This window comes from Corvus brachyrhynchos, unplaced genomic scaffold (genome assembly GCF_000691975.1).
Source record: "Corvus brachyrhynchos isolate BGI_N302 unplaced genomic scaffold, ASM69197v1 scaffold194, whole genome shotgun sequence".
Classification (NCBI taxonomy): domain Eukaryota; kingdom Metazoa; phylum Chordata; class Aves; order Passeriformes; family Corvidae; genus Corvus; species Corvus brachyrhynchos.
Genome location: NW_008237890.1, coordinates 1,983,161 through 2,001,484, shown reverse-complemented (window position 1 = coordinate 2,001,484; position 18,324 = coordinate 1,983,161). Strand labels below are relative to the sequence as shown.

Here is an 18,324-nt window from a genome sequence, read left to right as displayed (position 1 = left end):
ACTGTAGACCTCTAGTACATGACATTCATTCTAAATCTAAAAAGACGTGTAATACTTAATTGAAAAAAGATTTATGGTGCCCTTGCTTTCCAGGGTACCTTTAAAAATTTCTTGTCACTTCATTACCTGGTTTTGTAAAATAGTTTTAGAAATTTTCTTTTATTATTTTTTTAAATTTAGTACAACTCTTATGTATCTCATGTATTTAACCTTGTTCGTCACTTCCTTTTCTCTTCCTCTTCTCCCTTTCTCTCCTTCCCATTCCAGTCTGCTCTCCACTTTCATTTTTCCTGTCCTCTCTCTTCTCATCCCTCTTCTCTCTAGAATGTAAGAGGGAGATACATCTCAGTGAGATGTAATTTTTCAATGTAATGTTAATATTACTTTCATGGCTCAAATTAAACACCCATTCTCCATTATCTCACTGGCTAAAATTTGAAGTCTCATTTCTTGGTAGATAGTGTTTAAAAGAGGTGTATTTTTCAACAGAAGATTCGCTTTGGACCTGACCTTGTGTCGTCCATTGATTCAATGATTTCCAAACGTTGAATATTTTGATGAGCTGTCATTTCTTAATTTGGTTTAGTTATATATCTTTACTGCAAATCAAAATTTCTTGTATCTCCTGTTTTCATGCTTATCCTCTGTGCTATTGGTCAACTAATATTTCACCTTTTCTTCCCTCCTTGCTGCATTAAAATGGAGCAGTAAACCTGACAGGTGAGAAGTGAAAAATAATCACTCTTCATTTAATACAGAAAAGAAGAAAAAAGAGAAAAAAGAAATCATCATGATAGTGATCTAAGACAAAGCATCTGTCAGTCTTAAGTGAATGTAGGCCGTAATCTGTCAATATGAGGGCAACTGCAAGATTTGCTATGTTATTTACAGCACTGAAAAGTAATGTAATACAAGCAGCAAAGTTTAACTGGTTTGGGTTTTGGCTTTTTTTTCTTTTTGTGTCTCCATGAGGTAAATTTTCAAGAGGTAGCAGAGCTCGACAATGCTTATATGGTTTTATTTGTGTTTTAGTGAAGTGAAATCGGTGGTTGTACACAACAACCAGAGTTCTTGGAGGAATACATGGTTGTAGTTGAAGTGTTAGCTGCTCTGAATGTTTGTAATGCTCCATACACATAAACTCAACGCTGACTTACAGTTCTACAAGTGAAAATGACACAGTGATACCATTTGTCCTTTGTGGAACTTTTTTTCCCCACCTATCTTGAAATCATTGCACAATCTGGAAGAATTGTGATGTCTTCTATAGGCTGGAGACATTAAAAAAACCCCAAGAATGATCCTCCAATTAATAATACATAATAAACCATTCTGTTATTCTATAAGTATTCAAAATATTCAGATACATGATTAGAAGAGATTTTAGTGCTTTTATTAGATTAATATGAAATTGTTGCCTGGTACTAACTTTCAAGTGGAAGAAAGTTAAATGGAGCTTGTCCCTGGACAGTCCCAGAAACTTAAGACTCCTAGACATAAAGAGAAGGAAATACAGGTTAAAAGACTTTTTGAAAGCTACATCACACATCTTTAGTGAGAAAAAAGAGTACCAGGGCATTGTGCTACTGTGATAGGGTTTGGAATAGTCAAATCAAAAGAAAGGAATCTCAAATGAGTTTATCCATAATAATTTTGTGTAAAAAAGACTAAAAACAAAATAAGATTTAAATTTTTATTGCTTCACTAAAGAGAAGTTAATACATATATTAAGGTATTTGCTGGAGAATAGATGGAGTGTTTTTACAGTAAAACATTTTTACTTTTTTTTCAATAAAACCATAGGACTAGTGACTTTCAAAGAATTCCTGTGGTGGTCTTGCTTTTGGCTTTTTTGCATAACTTTTGAAATCTCACTGTATGTCACCTGGTCTTCATTATTTCAAGAGCAGCAAGAAATTGACTGGAGTAATCAGATTTAGCATTGTCACATTGCAAAAAAAAAGCAGCATTGTGTTAACATAAATATTGGGCACCTGGAAAATATTCTGCTATCATTAGCCTTAAAATAATCTCAGTTCTGTTTTCACATAGCTCTTCTTCTGTTTGCTTCTTCATTTTATATTAGATAAAAAACATCAGCCACATTATGTTTTCATTCAGGACCCCACAGATATCTCGTGAAGAAAGATGACACTTTCTGTATAAGAATGCAGACTGGTTACTCTTCATGTAACATGGTTCTCCATGTTTTACATCAGATAATGCTACATACAGATAATGGGAGTCAGTTTTAACAAAAATATCAGTCAGAACACACGTGGACTCTGCTTCTCTCTGGAGAAAGGGAAAACCAGACAACTTTCTTTCTCTTTCTTTCTTTCTCTTTCTTTCTTTCTCTTTCTTTCTTCTTTCTTTCTCTTTCTTTCTTTCTCTTTCTTTCTTTCTCTTTCTTTCTCTCTTTCTCTTTCTTTCTCTTTCTTTCTCTTTCATTCTTTCAGTTTGTTTTTTATTTTCCTTCCTTCGCAGTGAAAGTCTTAATTTGATTAGAAATATTCATACAGATCTAAGCTTTAAATATATGTAGATGTGATCAGACATATGAAGATTACATAGTTTAGCTCTTAAAGAGATGAGAGGAAACAGCAAATTCTTACTTCCTAGAATGTAAAAAGAATAGATGTCTTCTGGAATTGATGTCTTCTGTACTGTTCTCTCTCATATTAAAAATACCTAAAGAATGCAAGTTTTTTTATATGTAATAATGCAGAGCTCTGTGTATAAAATAAGAAATATTTAATGACAATAACTTGGGGTGTTTTAGCTCAAGAGTTGGCTACTTTTTTATAAACATATAGCTAGGTAGCATTTAAAATAATGAATTGTCTGAATTTTTATAAGTTTAATGTTATAATAGTAAAGTATTAGGATGGAGGAACAGTTTAGGGCAGAATGCAGCTATTTTCTCTCTGACCATTTTGCCATTTCAAAGTGTAGGTTTTCCTACCCACCATGCATAATTATATTACCTTTACACTGGATCAAATATTTTTTCAGAAATAAACATCTTGCCTTCAGAATATAATTCTAACCACTCAGGCACCTTTGTCAAGCTAACACGTCTATCATCTGTTCATGTGTATTCACCTTCTCCATGCAGGAAGAGGGCTGAATCTGATTCTAGAAAGAGCAGCATACCCAACAGCAAGGAGGTCCCCTCTCACCATCCCACAGACCCAGTGGAGCTGCGACGCCTTAACTTTCAAACTCCGGGTAAGAGACAGTAATAATTCACTGAGAGCTCTGTGGTCACAGGCTGATTACTGATCCCGTTACAGAAAAGAAAGATCGATTGTTTGGAAGTATGTATTTTGATTGGGGGTGGTTGGAGTTTTTTGGTGGGTTTTTTTGCTGCAAAATATATTTCTTTGTTAGCTTTGGAAGTAATTCTGTAATTTATTTAAAAGAAAAGCCTGCATGAAACAAAATTGAATTTTTGTAAAGAAGAGCCCAAAGACTCATATTCTGTCTGGATGTGTTTTATGTGCTAAAATTGCAAGTTAAATCTAATAATACTAGAAAATATTTCTGGGAAATGTACATCCCTCTGTTTATTAATGATATTTTTATGGACACTTCTTTGAAAATAAGCTTCCCTTTTATCTACTGCATTATCAGGTAATATGTTAACATCATTGTGAGTTCCACTGGTTTGCAAATGTACAATACAGAGGAGAAATACATAACTAGATAAATGGTCTTGTCTTTGAAAATAAGGCTACATGTTACGGTCAAGGAGGATATTAATATATCAGTAGTTCTGAGGTCAGAAGCAACACATTCCCAAATATTTTATTGAATGATTTTTTTCATTAATCACTGTTAAAACTGTTTAATCTAATAGTCAAGAAGCACTAAGAGACAAATACTTTAAATTGTATTTTTACCACCTTTGTAGGAGTCAACTTTACTTAAATTGGCTTTGTTTTGATCAAATTATATCCCAGTAGACTTGTTTTCTATTACAATATGTTTGCACTGAGTCTGATGCTAATTAGGTGCTGAATCTTCATGAGCCTCGTGTTTTTGTCAAACTTACTACATTAAGTACAAAAGGTAGTGAATTCAAGTCCATAAAAGAAGGAAAGTAAGTGCTTGAGATGCTGAGGATTTGCTGCTGAAGTTGACATACTAAATTCTACTTAAAGGGTTAAGTGAATTCCTGTCTTCTAAACAGTGACTGCATTGAGATAATGTTGCCCCAGAAGGAGTGTATCTGCAGAGTAATGGACGTGTCTAAAGACCCACACTTCATGCACATGGCAGAAGTAGAAAGGGAAGAGTCTGGAGGCTTGAGTTTTGTTCCAGCCTTGCTTTTTTAGTCTGTTCCAGTACACTGCTCCTAGCAGCTGGGGCAAATTAGGTGTGTTTTAGGAGCATGTCTTCTAATTTAATTTCATCTTGGTGTGGCAATCCTGTTGACATGCTCTGGGACCTGTCTACCATAGGAACTTAAATGCAGTAAATGAAAATAATTGAAAGTTTTTATTCAGTGTCCTTCTGAGGCTACAATTTTAATGTAGGCTCATTATTTCTGGGTAGAGTTTTCATCTGTTACTCAGCACTTTCATAAAAGTTTTAAAGGGTTTTACAGTGAAAGAAATGTTCATATAAATCTTTGAAACATGGGAAGAAAAAATATTGTTCTTAATATGTCTAGCTTATGCCTAAAACAAGTAGTTGTTTGTATACAGTTATATACTGACTAGAGTAAATGGCTTAATAGAATCACAGAATTTTTTTGTTTGGGAAAGATCTCTAAGATCATTGACTCCAACCATTAACCAAGCACCACGATGTTCAACAATGAACCATGTCCTGAAGCATGACAAGCACATGCTTTCTGAATGCTCCAGAGCCAGTGATTCCACCACTTTCCTGAGCAGCCTGTTCCAATGCCTGATGACCCTTCCATTAGGAAGAATTTTTTCCTAATATTTAATCTGAACCTCCCCAGCGCAGCTTGAGGCCATTTCCTCTTCACATATCTCTTGTTCCTTGGGAGAACAGACTGCCCCACACATGGCTCTTTTCAAGCAGTTCCAGAGAGCAGTAAGGTCTCCTATCAGCCTACTTTTCTCCAGGCTAAGCACCCACAGCTCCCTCAGCTGCGTCTCATAGGACTTGTGCTCCAGACTCTTCATCAGCATTGTTGCCCTTTTCTGGACATGCTCCACCACCTCGATGTCTTTCTGGGAGTGAGGAGCCCAAATCTGAACACAGGACTCAGGGTGCAGCCTCACCAGTGCCATGTACAGGGAGACAATCCCTGCCCTGGTCCTGCTGGCCACACAATTGCTGATAAAAGGATGCCAGGATGATCTGCTCAATGACCTTCCCCAGAATCTGACAGGCCTGTAGTTTCCTGGATCCTCCTTCCTGCCTTTCTTGTTGATAGATGTCCTATTTGGAAGCCTTCAGTCTACTAAAACATCCCCAGTTAGGCAGGACTGCTGGTACATAAGTGAAGGAGGCTGAGTGAGTACTTTAATCAACTCTCTTGCTACCCTTGGGTGTATCTCATCCAGTCCCGCACAATTGTGTGTATAAGTGTGTAGCAGGTTGCTGGCCATTTCTTCCAGGACTGGGGGGCTTCATTCTGTTCCCCATCCTTGTCTTCCAGCTCAGGGGGCTGGGTACCCACAGAACAGTTGATATCATTATTAAAAATTGAGGCAAAGAAGGCATTAATTACCTCAGCTTTTTTCCTCATCAATCATCACTATGTTTCCCTCTACATCCAATAAATAATGGAATAATAAGTAGATATATAAGCCTAATTTTCTGTGCTGTATTTATTTAGATGCATAATCTTACCTATCTATTTAGTATTCATCATAATTAAAATGAAATGTGAGGAAAAAAACCCTGCTGCCAAGTGCTAATATATAAAATTAATTTATTGTAATTAATTCTTAATTTACATTGAGATAGTAAAGTTATTAAGAAATGGCAGAATTTGTGGCACTTGTAGACACTGTAATTCCACCTCATTGATCTGAAAAGAACTGGAGAGGATTTAAGGCGTACATCTTCTTGCAGGGCTATAGTTTATCTGTGAAGTTTGCAGTTTTCTGTGAAGCTATTTGAGCAGAATATGATCTGTTTCTGCTAGGAACTCTTCTTCTTTCCTATAATCCTTTTCACAGGTTGGAGAACTAAAATTATTATTAAAAATACAGTACAGATATCAAATTATGATCTTTTTCCTGTTATTGTACTACGTAAGACTCCTGGACACAGCTCAGGCCATTATACTACTCAGCATACAACCAAATATCAAGGAGAAAAATCTTACCCCAGAAGATTTGTCTTACTCTGTTACACTTGCTAATTAACATGTTCTTAGTATGTAAACAGTCACAGTGAAGTCAAGGTACAGTTCTTGTGCACAATTTCAAAAGCCGAATTTCCCTTAACTCACATTAACTTCAATTAGGGCTACCATGTCATTAAAATCTGGCTAAATTTAGCTTAGATGTTTAGATCCTGCTGGAGTGTTTATCCAACTCCCAACCAGCAACACACCATCAAATAACATGCAATAGGAAATTTTTTAGGATGATCCTAGAGAAACTACAGAAAGGATATACATTACAGATACCAGATTTGTTGGGTTTGTTGGACTTTCACTTTCAGATGTATGGGTTTTACTTTCTACATGGTAGCAGAACTAGATAGTGGGGTACCGCAGAGGAGGGAACTAAGGGAAGGGCTGATGTGGTTGTGTGTTAGGTTCTTTTTACTGACAAATCTGCTGTCGCCCTCATCCAGTGAGGCATTTCTCAACATTGCCTACAGATAAAATAAATGACAGAGCGGTGAATGTACTTTCAGTACAAGTGCATCAAGGTAGATGATTTGACATAATTGTTATTTTAATTATTTATTTCTTTAGATTATTAAAGCATCCACAGTTTGCTTGGAGCTTTCCCGGCTTCCAGTGGGAGAGGAAAAAATTTTCAAATGGATCTGTAATGTACAGAAGTGTTAGAGAAAAAAGTTCTAAATTATATTGGCATATCTGGACTGGCAGTTTTCACTTGGAGAGGTGAATGAGACACTCCTATAAAATTATCAATTGTCATAAACTTTAGTATATTAAAAGATTTCTAAACAGCCTCATTCCAAAAATGCTATCAATCATATATTTTGTATATAAGACCTGAGCAGGTATAGATATCAAAATAATTTGAAAGCTAAGTCCTTGGGGTAAATTTGAATTTCTAGCCACAATTAATAAATTATTCCCAATACAGGTGATTAGGTATAAATTTTTGACAGAAAATATGGGAAAGCAATATTTTATCTTTGGTGATATTTAGAGATTCATTTCAGCACAAATACGTTTTACTTATCATAAAATTGTCAATTCAGCGTGAAGATGTCATAAAATTTCTCAGTCAAAACTACCAGCACAGGAAATGTCTTGCTTTCCTTTCACTTTTTATTGTCATGTCATTAAAGAACTACATTCTTCAATAATCTAAAGAGACCTAAAGAGCTCTAACCTAAAGAGTTTCCCATCTTACCTTGTTCAGCAAGGATCCAATTCATTTCTGGATTCCCCCCTCATTGGATGGAGTAACTCCATACATAAATTACACGTTTTGCCTTGGCATTTGGAATAGCCCACTGTTCTGTATCTGAGAACAAGACCCCATGCCTGTGTGTGTTATCCAAAAATGTGTATGTGTTAGATAAGCCCATATGCCAGTGAGTGGGTCACAGCAGTGCCAAGTTCTCTTTGAGTAAACATGAAAATACCCAATCTCAGTAGGATTTCATTTTTAAGTCTGTTATTCTTCCATAACTGGAATAACTGAGGAAAAGTCTATCACTTTCTCACCATTCTACAAGTTTCCTGTGAAACATGGGATTAAAATCATTAACCTGGTGCACAAATTTTAGAAGTCTCTATGCCACGTGGGAAACTTAAGATAAAGAAGGGGTAATAATTATACGTCACAAAAGGTTTCATCAAATAAGGTAGCTTGGTCTTGCAGAGGAAAATTAACTGAAATTAAGTTGTTTGAGTGGGTTCTGAGAGATCCAAGGCTCAGGGAGACTTCAATCTGCCAATCAGCCAGAGAACTAAATTGAGTCATGCCTCAAAAGTGACTGATTTTTTTATCCTCATTTAACTATAAGATGTGTCACACTTACAAGTAATTTTTGTAATTGGGTGCCAATTAAACTATTATCTCATTATATCTTATGAAATAAATAAGATGCTTTGAAATACAAGAAAAATAAATAGAGCTATTACAGCTCTAAGTTAAAGACTTTTTTTTTTAATTAGATAAGTGCTCAATAAACACTTATTCCCTGAGTTGCTAAGGAATTTCCACAAACTTTTTTTCATGATAAAGCAGAAAAACTATAAAACATGTTCAGATGAAAAGGGTGCAAGTAAAAAAAAGGTGGGAAAAGTGATGTCTGGATTTAGTCACCTGCTTTGCAAGACAGCAGGAAACTTCTTTGTGTAGCTTATCCTCTCAACCACCATTTGTGAGAATCATGGCAATGCTGAAGGAAATACTACGCTTTGTTTCTGTGGCAAAAACAGCCTAAAATGCTTTCTCATAATGAGTTTGTCATACATCATGTTCATAGCTCTTCATATGAACATGTCTCAGATGGAGGGCTAAGGCACCTGAAAGAGGTACAGGCTTCAGATGGATTTTAGACCATAGTTTTTGTAACATCTTATTGTATTTAATATTTTTAGATCAGGATCTGAAAATTAAGTTTCCCCTTTTCTCACTATAGGTGACCTTTACATGTCACTCAGAAGTGGTGCTTCTGCTATGAGGCTATGGAGATCCTAAGTCTCCTTGTTAGAGCTCAGTCTGTGATACAGAAGAACAGAAACTGTTTTCATTCCAGAATAGTTGATCAAGTTTTGAAGAACGTAAAATCTTCTGGAATAAAAGTGGCAAAATTTTACAATGTTATAGTTACATCTGCAATTATTTTAAAATAGCTGTTGCAGAATGATATATTTCTCTAGAGATGGTCTTGTAAATTTACCTCTGTAATTTCATGTTCTGGCCTAGCTCCGACTCTGTGAAAAAGAAATTTTTGAATCAGGGTTATCCTTACTTTTTTCCATTTCCCATGTCTGAATTTTAAGTAGCTATTTTTTTTTCTATCTTTTTGATAAGGATAAGTCTCAACAACCACCATTACTGATTCCTTCCTTTTCTATAAAGAGATATCTTAGTCAACATAGATTGGTGTTCATAGAACATAGAAGGTGTTCTGTGTTATTAAATAAAAATGAGGAGTTTGTAAAGTCACAGACAATTAATTCAGTGTGGACCTAAAGTAGCACTCATTTCCTAAAGAAATTTCTGTGACAATCATGTGTCACATTTTCACTTCATGTAGACTGTAGTCTGTATACTAGCAGATTTGCTCTTTGGTTAAGTTCTAATGTTGTTCTTGTTTATTGTGGGTATGTCAACCTACAGTTCCAAATTGGTAAATAAATGTGTGTTTCATAAATGTTTCTAAAAGCCCTTATCATAAAACCCTGACAACAAAAGAAATCCTAATTTAACGCGCTATTGACAAGCCTAAAACACCCACTTGATTAGCTGGGATAAAGGAATATAATTAACAGGTTTAATGTCTGTTAATATGCAGATGAATTCTGACCTTGCTCTCTTAGATCTTCCTTGAAATTGTGGCACAAATGTTATTTCATGTTCCTTAATCACATATTTACCACAGATTAACCAGAAGATAAGTCAACACTGTAATCAAACCATACATTGTTATTTAATTCATGTAAAGGGGTTTCTGCTAGGCTGCATAGGATCACTTACATTTGGCAATCTTCTACCAAATCTGGAAATAAAAATTTTTAATGGGTACAATTTCAACTGTGTTTTGCATGTGGTGATTTTGGGGGTTTTCTTTTCTTTGAGTTTCCAGGTGGTTTTTATCTCTTTTTTTTTAAAAAAAAAAAAGAGATACCCTATTTAAAAGAGATTCTGAAAGCATGTTTTCAGCATGGTATTTCTTTTGACTTTTTAGCATGTCACAGGATCTGTTGTAGTTTAGCTGTATCTTGTCTTTAAGTTTTTGTGTTGTCATATGTTATGTTGATTGGTGTGGGAGTGTGTCATCAAATAAGTGTATTTTCTTATTTGTAGCCACAAGAAGAAGTGAGTTTAGATGTATTTTAAGTGGGATCTTTTGAATAAAGTTCTACACCTGCTCAATAGGAGCCTCATGCTTTTGCATGAGATGTGATGACATCTTAGATGTTCATTCATAGCATATTCTGTTATGATTCACAGACTGATTACATAACAAAAGTCCTCCAGCAGTTCTTTTAAAAAACAGCTACTTTAATCATATCAGTAGAGCACATTTTATATATTTAAAGTATGAAAATAGACCAAATGCAATTACTTCGTAAGTTACCTGCCAAATATTATTTGAGGAAATTTATTCAAAGTGTGATTGCTGAAAATGAGTCGTAGAGGAAGGATTTATATGCAGTTAAAATTTGTCATTTTCTGAAGTTGTAAGTAGTTCCTCTTTTTGCCTTAGAAAAATTTTCCTTCAAATTTCATATTTTCACAAAGTGTTTAATGTGAAATCTCCCCTTGGAAATGTCAAGTGGCATGTAGAGAAGCATATAAACAAAATAATTGTAAAAAAGAAATCATGTTCAGCATCTCTAAAAAAATATTCCTTCACAGTAAGTTAATTATTATGATTTGTTTTCATGATGCTGGTGATTTAGTCAGGTTCATTGTGTGATGAGCGAGTCTCATACTCACTGGGTTTATGTCCTTTATGTTTACAGTAGGGGAACTGCACCTTTAAACATCTTAGTTGAGTTACCAGACACTGTTTTGTGCATGTCTGAAGTGCCTGTATGTACAAGATTGATTGATTATGATGGTCTATTGCTGTTACTAATTTGTTTCCCATTTCCGATTGGCTTTTACTTTTTACAGCTTTGAGCAGTAATTCAGTCCCCTACGCCTCCCTGATTGGCTCTGTGTCCTCCCTCTCTAGCCAAACTACCACTCAGTCCTTATATGATAATAACTCTCTCCCACGATTCGCTCGAAAAGGTCTAAACATCTTTGTCTCTATTATTTTCTCTGTTCAAGCACTGTTTTAGATGTACATCAGTCCACCTCCATTTCTGGATCAATCTAGAGTTCTCTTGTGCCTTTTCACTCACATATTTTCCATGGGGGTGCTTGATCTGGATCAATCAGTGTAATTACTAGATGACTGTCACCCACACTCATTTTGACAGTAGCCAAGTCCTAAGTAAAATTTGTAAGAAAATGGGAGAGAAGCAGAGCTGCATCAAATAAGTTAGTACTTAGAGACTAATTTTTTAATTGAAATTTCTAAGGAATCTCCCCACTGATCTGAATATTCTGCTTTGTTAGTTGACTGACAACTTGCCTTAATGTCTTACCATCACAGATGTGCTATGAAGATTCCATGAAATATATATGCATAGGGTCAGAAGAATTAGGGCCAGTGCTGCTGGACATTATTTTGGAGTCTGTTATGACGCTTGAAATGTCAAAGAATCCAAAACAAAACAAGAATTAAAACCAAAATTAATTAAAACACATGCTACAGTGTGACTGTGTTGTAGCCACATGGTCATTTTCAGCTATGTTTAAAGGAAATGCAGGTCAACTGTCTTAGGCATGCTCTTGAAAGTCACGGTGACAAAGCAAACTGCATTGTGCAACATGCCTTCCAGCTTGAGCCCCCTTGAGTCATCAGTGTTTTCCTTTTGTAATTTCAAGAGATCCTGGGGTTCACTAGCTTAACTTTTTCTTGCCAGCTCTGATTTCTTCCCAAAGCTGTTGAAACCTCACTTTCATTTTAGGTGTGATAGTATAAAATATGAAGAGAAGAATGTAAGCATTTTGGAGAAGGCTCATGAAGACTAACAGCTTGAAATAAATATGTTCACAAAATTTTGCCTGTCAAATCTTAAGCTGGCAGATTGTTCTAGTTGACCCCACATCTTTTCTGTCTTTTTTTTTTTTGCCTTGCTGTCCTAAACTCCCTTACACACCCATCTGTACTTCCAATTCCAAGCTCTTCTTCTTTTTCACTTAGTATCTTCATCAGTGGACAAAGATGTTTACACCTGAAGTAGATTGTAGGTACTTTTAGGGGTTGATAATGGGGTTTCAGATTAAGCACGTTTTAAGGTACTAGTGCAGTCAGCATGTGTGTCCAGCCAAACTGTACAACCCCTGCCTCTACAATCTGCTACTAGTGAAAACATTTTTGAAGTTCTAATTGTCTTACGTCTAATGTTGTCTTCAGTGGCTGTTGTCTAAAACCAGTGATGCATGTTGTTCTAGTCATTCATAGTTGCATGTCAGTCACCTCAGAATTCCGTGAAATATTTAAGTATTTCTAATTTAGAGTACGCAGTCAGTCTTCTAGACCTTGATGCATTATTATTATTATTATTAAAATTCAAGTTTTCCATTTCATTTTTTATGCTTTATTTTATAAGTTAGCTTTATGTTGGTTTAGGTTTCTTTTTTTTTTTACCGTTTCCTTTGCAGGTTCAGGTGTCTCTGGTTACCCTGGTAACCTTCATTATTCAAGTTCATTTTTCTTGATTATGCATAAGTCACTTTGTTTTCTGTCAAAACACTATTGTTTCCCCTTTAGGGCTCTTTCAATGTCTGTTTCTCAGCTCACATTTCCTCATCTAATTCAATAGAGTTTTCATTTCATGCATTGCGGGAGAAGGAGTTTGAAATGACATTAAGAGTCATTACTCAAAGCAGAGGTCAGCATCAGGTCTAACTGTCTCATTTTTCCATGCCTAGCTAAACTCATTGACTCGTATGACAGTAACTCTTTTCTCTACACTAGGAATGTTAGCTTTGGGAATATGCTTGGTGACTTCTTTTGATTTGGCTTCAGAATTCATCTATCCAGAGCATGTCCTGCTTTGAGTAACCAAACTATTTGCCTGCTTCTCTCACATATGACATCTTTACTACTTACACATTTGTAGACATTCTAACTACTGCATTTTCTAAATTGTAGAGCAATGACATCACTGCAGTTTACTTTAAATTTTGTTCTTCTGTCTTGTTCAACAGGTATGGCCAGTCACCCCCCAATACCTATCTTGGAACTTGCAGATCACATTGAAAGATTGAAAGCAAATGACAATTTGAAGTTCTCACAGGAGTATGAGGTAATTTTCCCCACTTCTTTACTACTCAAGTTGTCATGTTTGATTTTTCCCAAGACTTCTCTCTGATATGGTGCCAGGTTTGTATGATACTAAAACCAGGATAAAAAACTGTAAAACAACTACATTGGAGAGGTGGCTTCTTTGCTCATAAAATCCTGGTCTCTTTTTATAAGGATACCTGTCAGGCAGATTCCGTGGACACATACTTGAAGTAGTATGTGAATGATACAGCACTTAATTGTTTTAATATACACAAATATCTATATTTCCTGCAGTTTAAAGATCCTTCGTTTATTTTAAAAATCTCCAGTGTAATGTTGGAGAACACATACAGCCAAAGCTCCAAAGAAGGTTCAGTCCACTGCTTTAATTTTGCATGAGATAAAAGGATTTGCAAGTGCATGGTGTCTCTTCTAATGGAACAGTTTCAGGACATTGTATTTTCCTCCTGTCAACAATAGCACTTTGATAAATTGTGAATGATGGACTAGAAGAGCATGAAAGATTTTAACTGGAAGAGAGTAATCATTTACAAGCCACCTTGTCAGTAACCCGTGGAGTATATAGGTATTGCTATAGTGGAGAGTAACAGCCTCTCAGGTCAGTAATTTGTGGCTAAACGGACATAGGGAGCCATCCATTAAACCCAGTAAATTATAGCTGTTTCTTTAATGCCAAAATATTGTCTATGTCAAAAAATACGTGAATCAAGTATGCACTGAACCATCAGTGAAGAAGTGTTTCTTTAGATCAGCTATAGGTGATCATGTCAGTGATCCAAGGATTAGCAGCTCCCAGAGGGATCACTGACAGTATTTTCTTCATAGTCTGTTGTGTCACTAATCCTTGCTTAAAACCCTCCAACACTTTGTTAGCATGGTGAAGTAAAAGCCTGTGTTGCTCTTATTTTTTTAAAGACTGCACATAAGTTGCATTCGAAGGTTCATACAGACGTTGGCAGTGCAATAAGAAACACTAAAGATGACTTTCACATGTTATTTTCATAGTAACATGATACTGCATGGTACAGTAACCCTATACATTTCCATTGTATTTTAAAAGTCCTGACGGAAGATGTTAAAAATTAATACTAAGTGCTATGATAAAGAACTACAATTGCTTATTATTTAATTGAATGCACTATTCACAATGTCGTTAAGACTGCTTTAAAAAATAATCTCATGAGATACTAAAAGGAAAATACAGTTTCAACAATTCCTGGAAATAAATTTGTTTGACAAGCAATTTAGGATTGCTGTTTACTGTTGAAATCACAAAAAACATGGAAGAACCTTCTCAATTTTCTGTGTGTAAACCTTGTGTTCTTAAGTATGAAGATTGTAGCATATAAACAATCGGACAGGGAAATTTATGTAGCAGAATGTACACCATAATAAAAGATAACATTTGGTACAAATTTTAAAACCATTTCCTGTTGTATTATGGGCAAATTAATTGGTTTTTTCTTTGTAGGAAATTCCAAGTCATTTACAAGTCATATAATGTAGTATAATTGGTATACAAATAAACAGTTCAGCTGTATTACATCTTGAACATGGTGTGGAGATGACATGGTTTTCTTATGCTGTAAAAATTTTGTTGTTTTATGTTATGTCTTTCTTAATTAAGTAATTAAAATCATCTTGACAGTGTAATTTTAATAATTTATAACCAATATTGAAAGATACATTAAATCATTAAATTCTTACTATCTGTCCCTGCAGAAGTTTCTCTAGTCTATGTAAACAGGACAACTTTCACATTCCTTTTTTTTCTTTCATTTTTTCTTTTTTTCTTTTTTTTCTTTTTGTCTTTACTAAACATACTATCTGGAGCAGAATGGTCAGACATTCAAGATTGAAATATGGGCAACTGTGGTTCAACATTGAGCTTCATTCCTGTTGCTTTGCCCAAGAAGGTTCAACATTTATCTTTGAAATTGCAGCTTTAGAGATACCTCTTCATTTCCATCTAGTCCAAGATTCATCCTTTTTGAAATAGAATTAGTAAAAAGCACCATTATTTGGTTTCATGGTCTAGGCTAGGCAGTGGACTAAAGCTGCAGTTTGATGATCACTGTAAGTCATCTCCGTGTCTTGGCTGTGCATTCCTGTTGTCTCTCTTGTGCCAGTCCTGGCACTAGCACATGTGCAGCTGTTCAAGGATTATCTCAGGAAATAGATTCAGCTGAAAACTAATTGTTTTATTTTTCTTTGCTGTTTTCAGTTGGATCAGGTCCCTGAACTAGCTCACCACATGTCTGCTTAAGCTCTAGTGCCAGCAAAGGGAAGTGGTGGGTATATTTGTGGTCAGGGATTGGGACCTTCTACTTCAGCAGCAGTTCTCACCAACATCCCTTAAACAATCCCTTTTTAAATCTGATTGCAAGGCAGAAAGAGGTACAGATGGTAACAGTTCAGTTATTATCACTTCAGATAATGCTAGAACTGGTGAGACAGAAGGAAAAAGAGCTACTCCTCATCTTCAAAATTTCGAGGTTTTCAGGAAACCACTGACCTTTATTGATACCAACAAAATCCTCCAATTAATTCCTGTCTAGGGAAGCAAATAGTTTTCATCAATTACTACTGATGATTTCTGTTTGGTTTTTTTTTTTCAGTAATGCCCTTTCCTCCTTGGCAGTCAGTTATTTTATTTTATTTTTTATGGAATTGTTTGCATTGCATGGATGAAATTCTTCAAAGATATATTGATAGTATATAGTAACTGTTACGACAACTCTGTGATACCGTAAAATAAAATACATATTGATGGTTTTCTGATAAACTGACTTTTCTTCCTTCTATCAGGAAGTTAGCTCCATATCAAACGGATGTTTCAATTATTTTTTTAGCACAACCTACTTTGATTGCCACTTCTAAAGAATTACTAGTTTCACCACACAAACACATCTTTTCATTTTCTAAGCACCCTTTTCAACTGTTCAGAAGTGCCTGAATACTTGTTCCTCTTCCATCCTTCCTTGTGTTCCATCCACTTACTTTTGATCAGAATTTCTGATCAAAATTCAATACAAGTTTGTTTTTTTCCTTTTGGAAGAGTATTACTTCTTGCCTGTTTCCACTTTCTCTTCAGACAGGCAAACCTCCCTGTCTCTTCAAAACTAGAAAAAGAGTCTCCTCTGCTGAGTTATACCCTCTGGCACTTTTTTCTAATGAAACCCTATAACTTCCTAACACTTCTGTGAAGAAAAATTCACCTGGACCATGAGTCAAGACAGTATTGCTTTCTTCAAATAATCCTAAAGTGAACCCACTGTTGTCCATTCACCTGACAGAAAGCTTCACAGACAGGATGTTTACAGGGTGTTTCTGGTGCAAAACTTTTTTGTGGTGTTCAATATTTTTCCTTTTTTTTTTTCCCTGAGAATATGTTGCTTTCATTCCATGTGAAATTTAATTGAAAACAAACCTGAAATTGCCATTAAAGAAATAAGTCTAATCTCCCTTCACTCTGGTTCTGTAAGAAATATTCGGGGTAATGTGGTAAGTTGGGAAAGAGGTATTGTAAAAAAGTAAGTGGTAGTATGCATGGTGGAAACTATACATCCTCAGAGGAAAAAAAAAGGGAAGGAAAAGAGTGGAATTGCTTCATTGCTATGATCTGCTAAGAGGAGTGTATTCTCTAGTGTAGAGCACCTTCTAGCTGCATAATGTCTTCTAAGGTTTAGTGTCATCAACTGGACAAGTTCTTTCTTCTACAAGTTTTCAGAAACTATTCCATAGTGTCTTCTCCAGGGCATTTCTTACTCCATCTCTTACAGCATATGAGCAGAACAACAGAGATTTCTTCCATTGCACTTCTCTCACAAGTTTACCTTGAATACCACCTTTGACAGGAGCCAAGCCTGAAGGATTAGGACTGCGGCAAGATTCAAATAAACTTAAAATTCATGTGTTGCATAAAGTGTTTCTGAAGTGTTAAAATAGATAGTGCTCCCTCTCAGTGAGGCTCGTTTCTACTTCAAAATAAATTTTTCATAATCCTTCATTAGTTTTTGGTTAGCTCACAATCCCCAAGCCTAAACAAAATGTGGTTTACTCTGTTAACATCACATATCATATAATTAATGTCACATAGTTCTTTTCTGTTCTCTAATTTAAAGACAGGATTGACCCCAGCTGATTATTGTGAAGCTTTTGCTGACTTCGGCAATTCCAGTGGGATTTTTGTGTAATGTAAGGGTCCATATGGACTGACAGCTGCTAAGAAAAACTCTATGTTTATAAGAAACTGACCTTTATATTGTATCTCCTTCTTATCTGAGACTTGAGAATTTAAAAATAAAAAGTGGTCATGGAGATAAACTGAATAAAACCAGTAATGTTCTGCCTACTCTCTGATGTATTTGTAAAGTCATGGCATCCTATAAGACAGAATCAATAATCTATTTCTCCAAAGCATGTTTCTGAGACTTGTGTAAAATAATTTAACATTTATCATCTGAGATCTGTACATAAAGTTTTACACCCTTAAGGAAGCAGATTAATATTCATACTATTTTTGCATGAGAATCTGGCACTGCAACACAAAAATTACACTATGAGACTCTGTATGTTACTGTATGATTTACAGTGAATATATATATATGCACTGGTTAATAAATGTTACAAGAAGTCACATATAATTTAATGTTTTCTCTCATCAGGTTTCTTTCTGTGAATTGCAGCAATTCTTTTGCTTTAACACTGAGTATTGAAAAACATGAAGTTGAATTTTGACTTTTGTTTTTATTGTAGCTTTTCAGAATCAGTTGGTAGGATTTGTGATGGGAACACAGTTTACTGAATATATTTCTCTTTATGTATCTCAAGCTGCAACAACATAAACACTGGATACTAAAACACTGTAAATCTTGTACAGTAGAAGCACATATAAAATTTATAATCAATATAATACATTTTAGAAGTCCAGGAAGAACAGATAATCCACTGCATGAATCTCTATCAAAGAAACAGCTGCACTTAACTGCTATATCATTGTAGATAATAGTGACTCGTGCAAAAATCAATTTTTTCTCAGCAAAAATATGGTTTTGTTCTTTTTCTTATAATAAT

At 35.2% G+C, this 18,324-nt stretch overlaps 1 protein-coding gene across 23 annotated transcripts in view; it reads left to right on the top strand.

The window, feature by feature from the left end:
• Nucleotides 1-18,324, top strand: part of PTPRD (protein tyrosine phosphatase, receptor type D) — a 1,188,396-nt gene that overhangs the window by 1,103,466 nt on the left and 66,606 nt on the right. For 13 of the 23 annotated variants that reach the window (XM_017732840.1, XM_017732843.1, XM_017732842.1 and 10 more), the window contains 3 exons: nucleotides 706-720; nucleotides 3,119-3,231; nucleotides 13,149-13,246. In XM_017732840.1, coding sequence (XP_017588329.1) covers nucleotides 706-720; nucleotides 3,119-3,231; nucleotides 13,149-13,246 — 226 coding nt within the window. The remainder of the gene's footprint in view (nucleotides 1-705; nucleotides 721-3,118; nucleotides 3,232-13,148; nucleotides 13,247-18,324) is intronic. The other 10 variants (XM_017732861.1, XM_017732859.1, XM_017732855.1 and 7 more) reach the window with 2 other exon arrangements.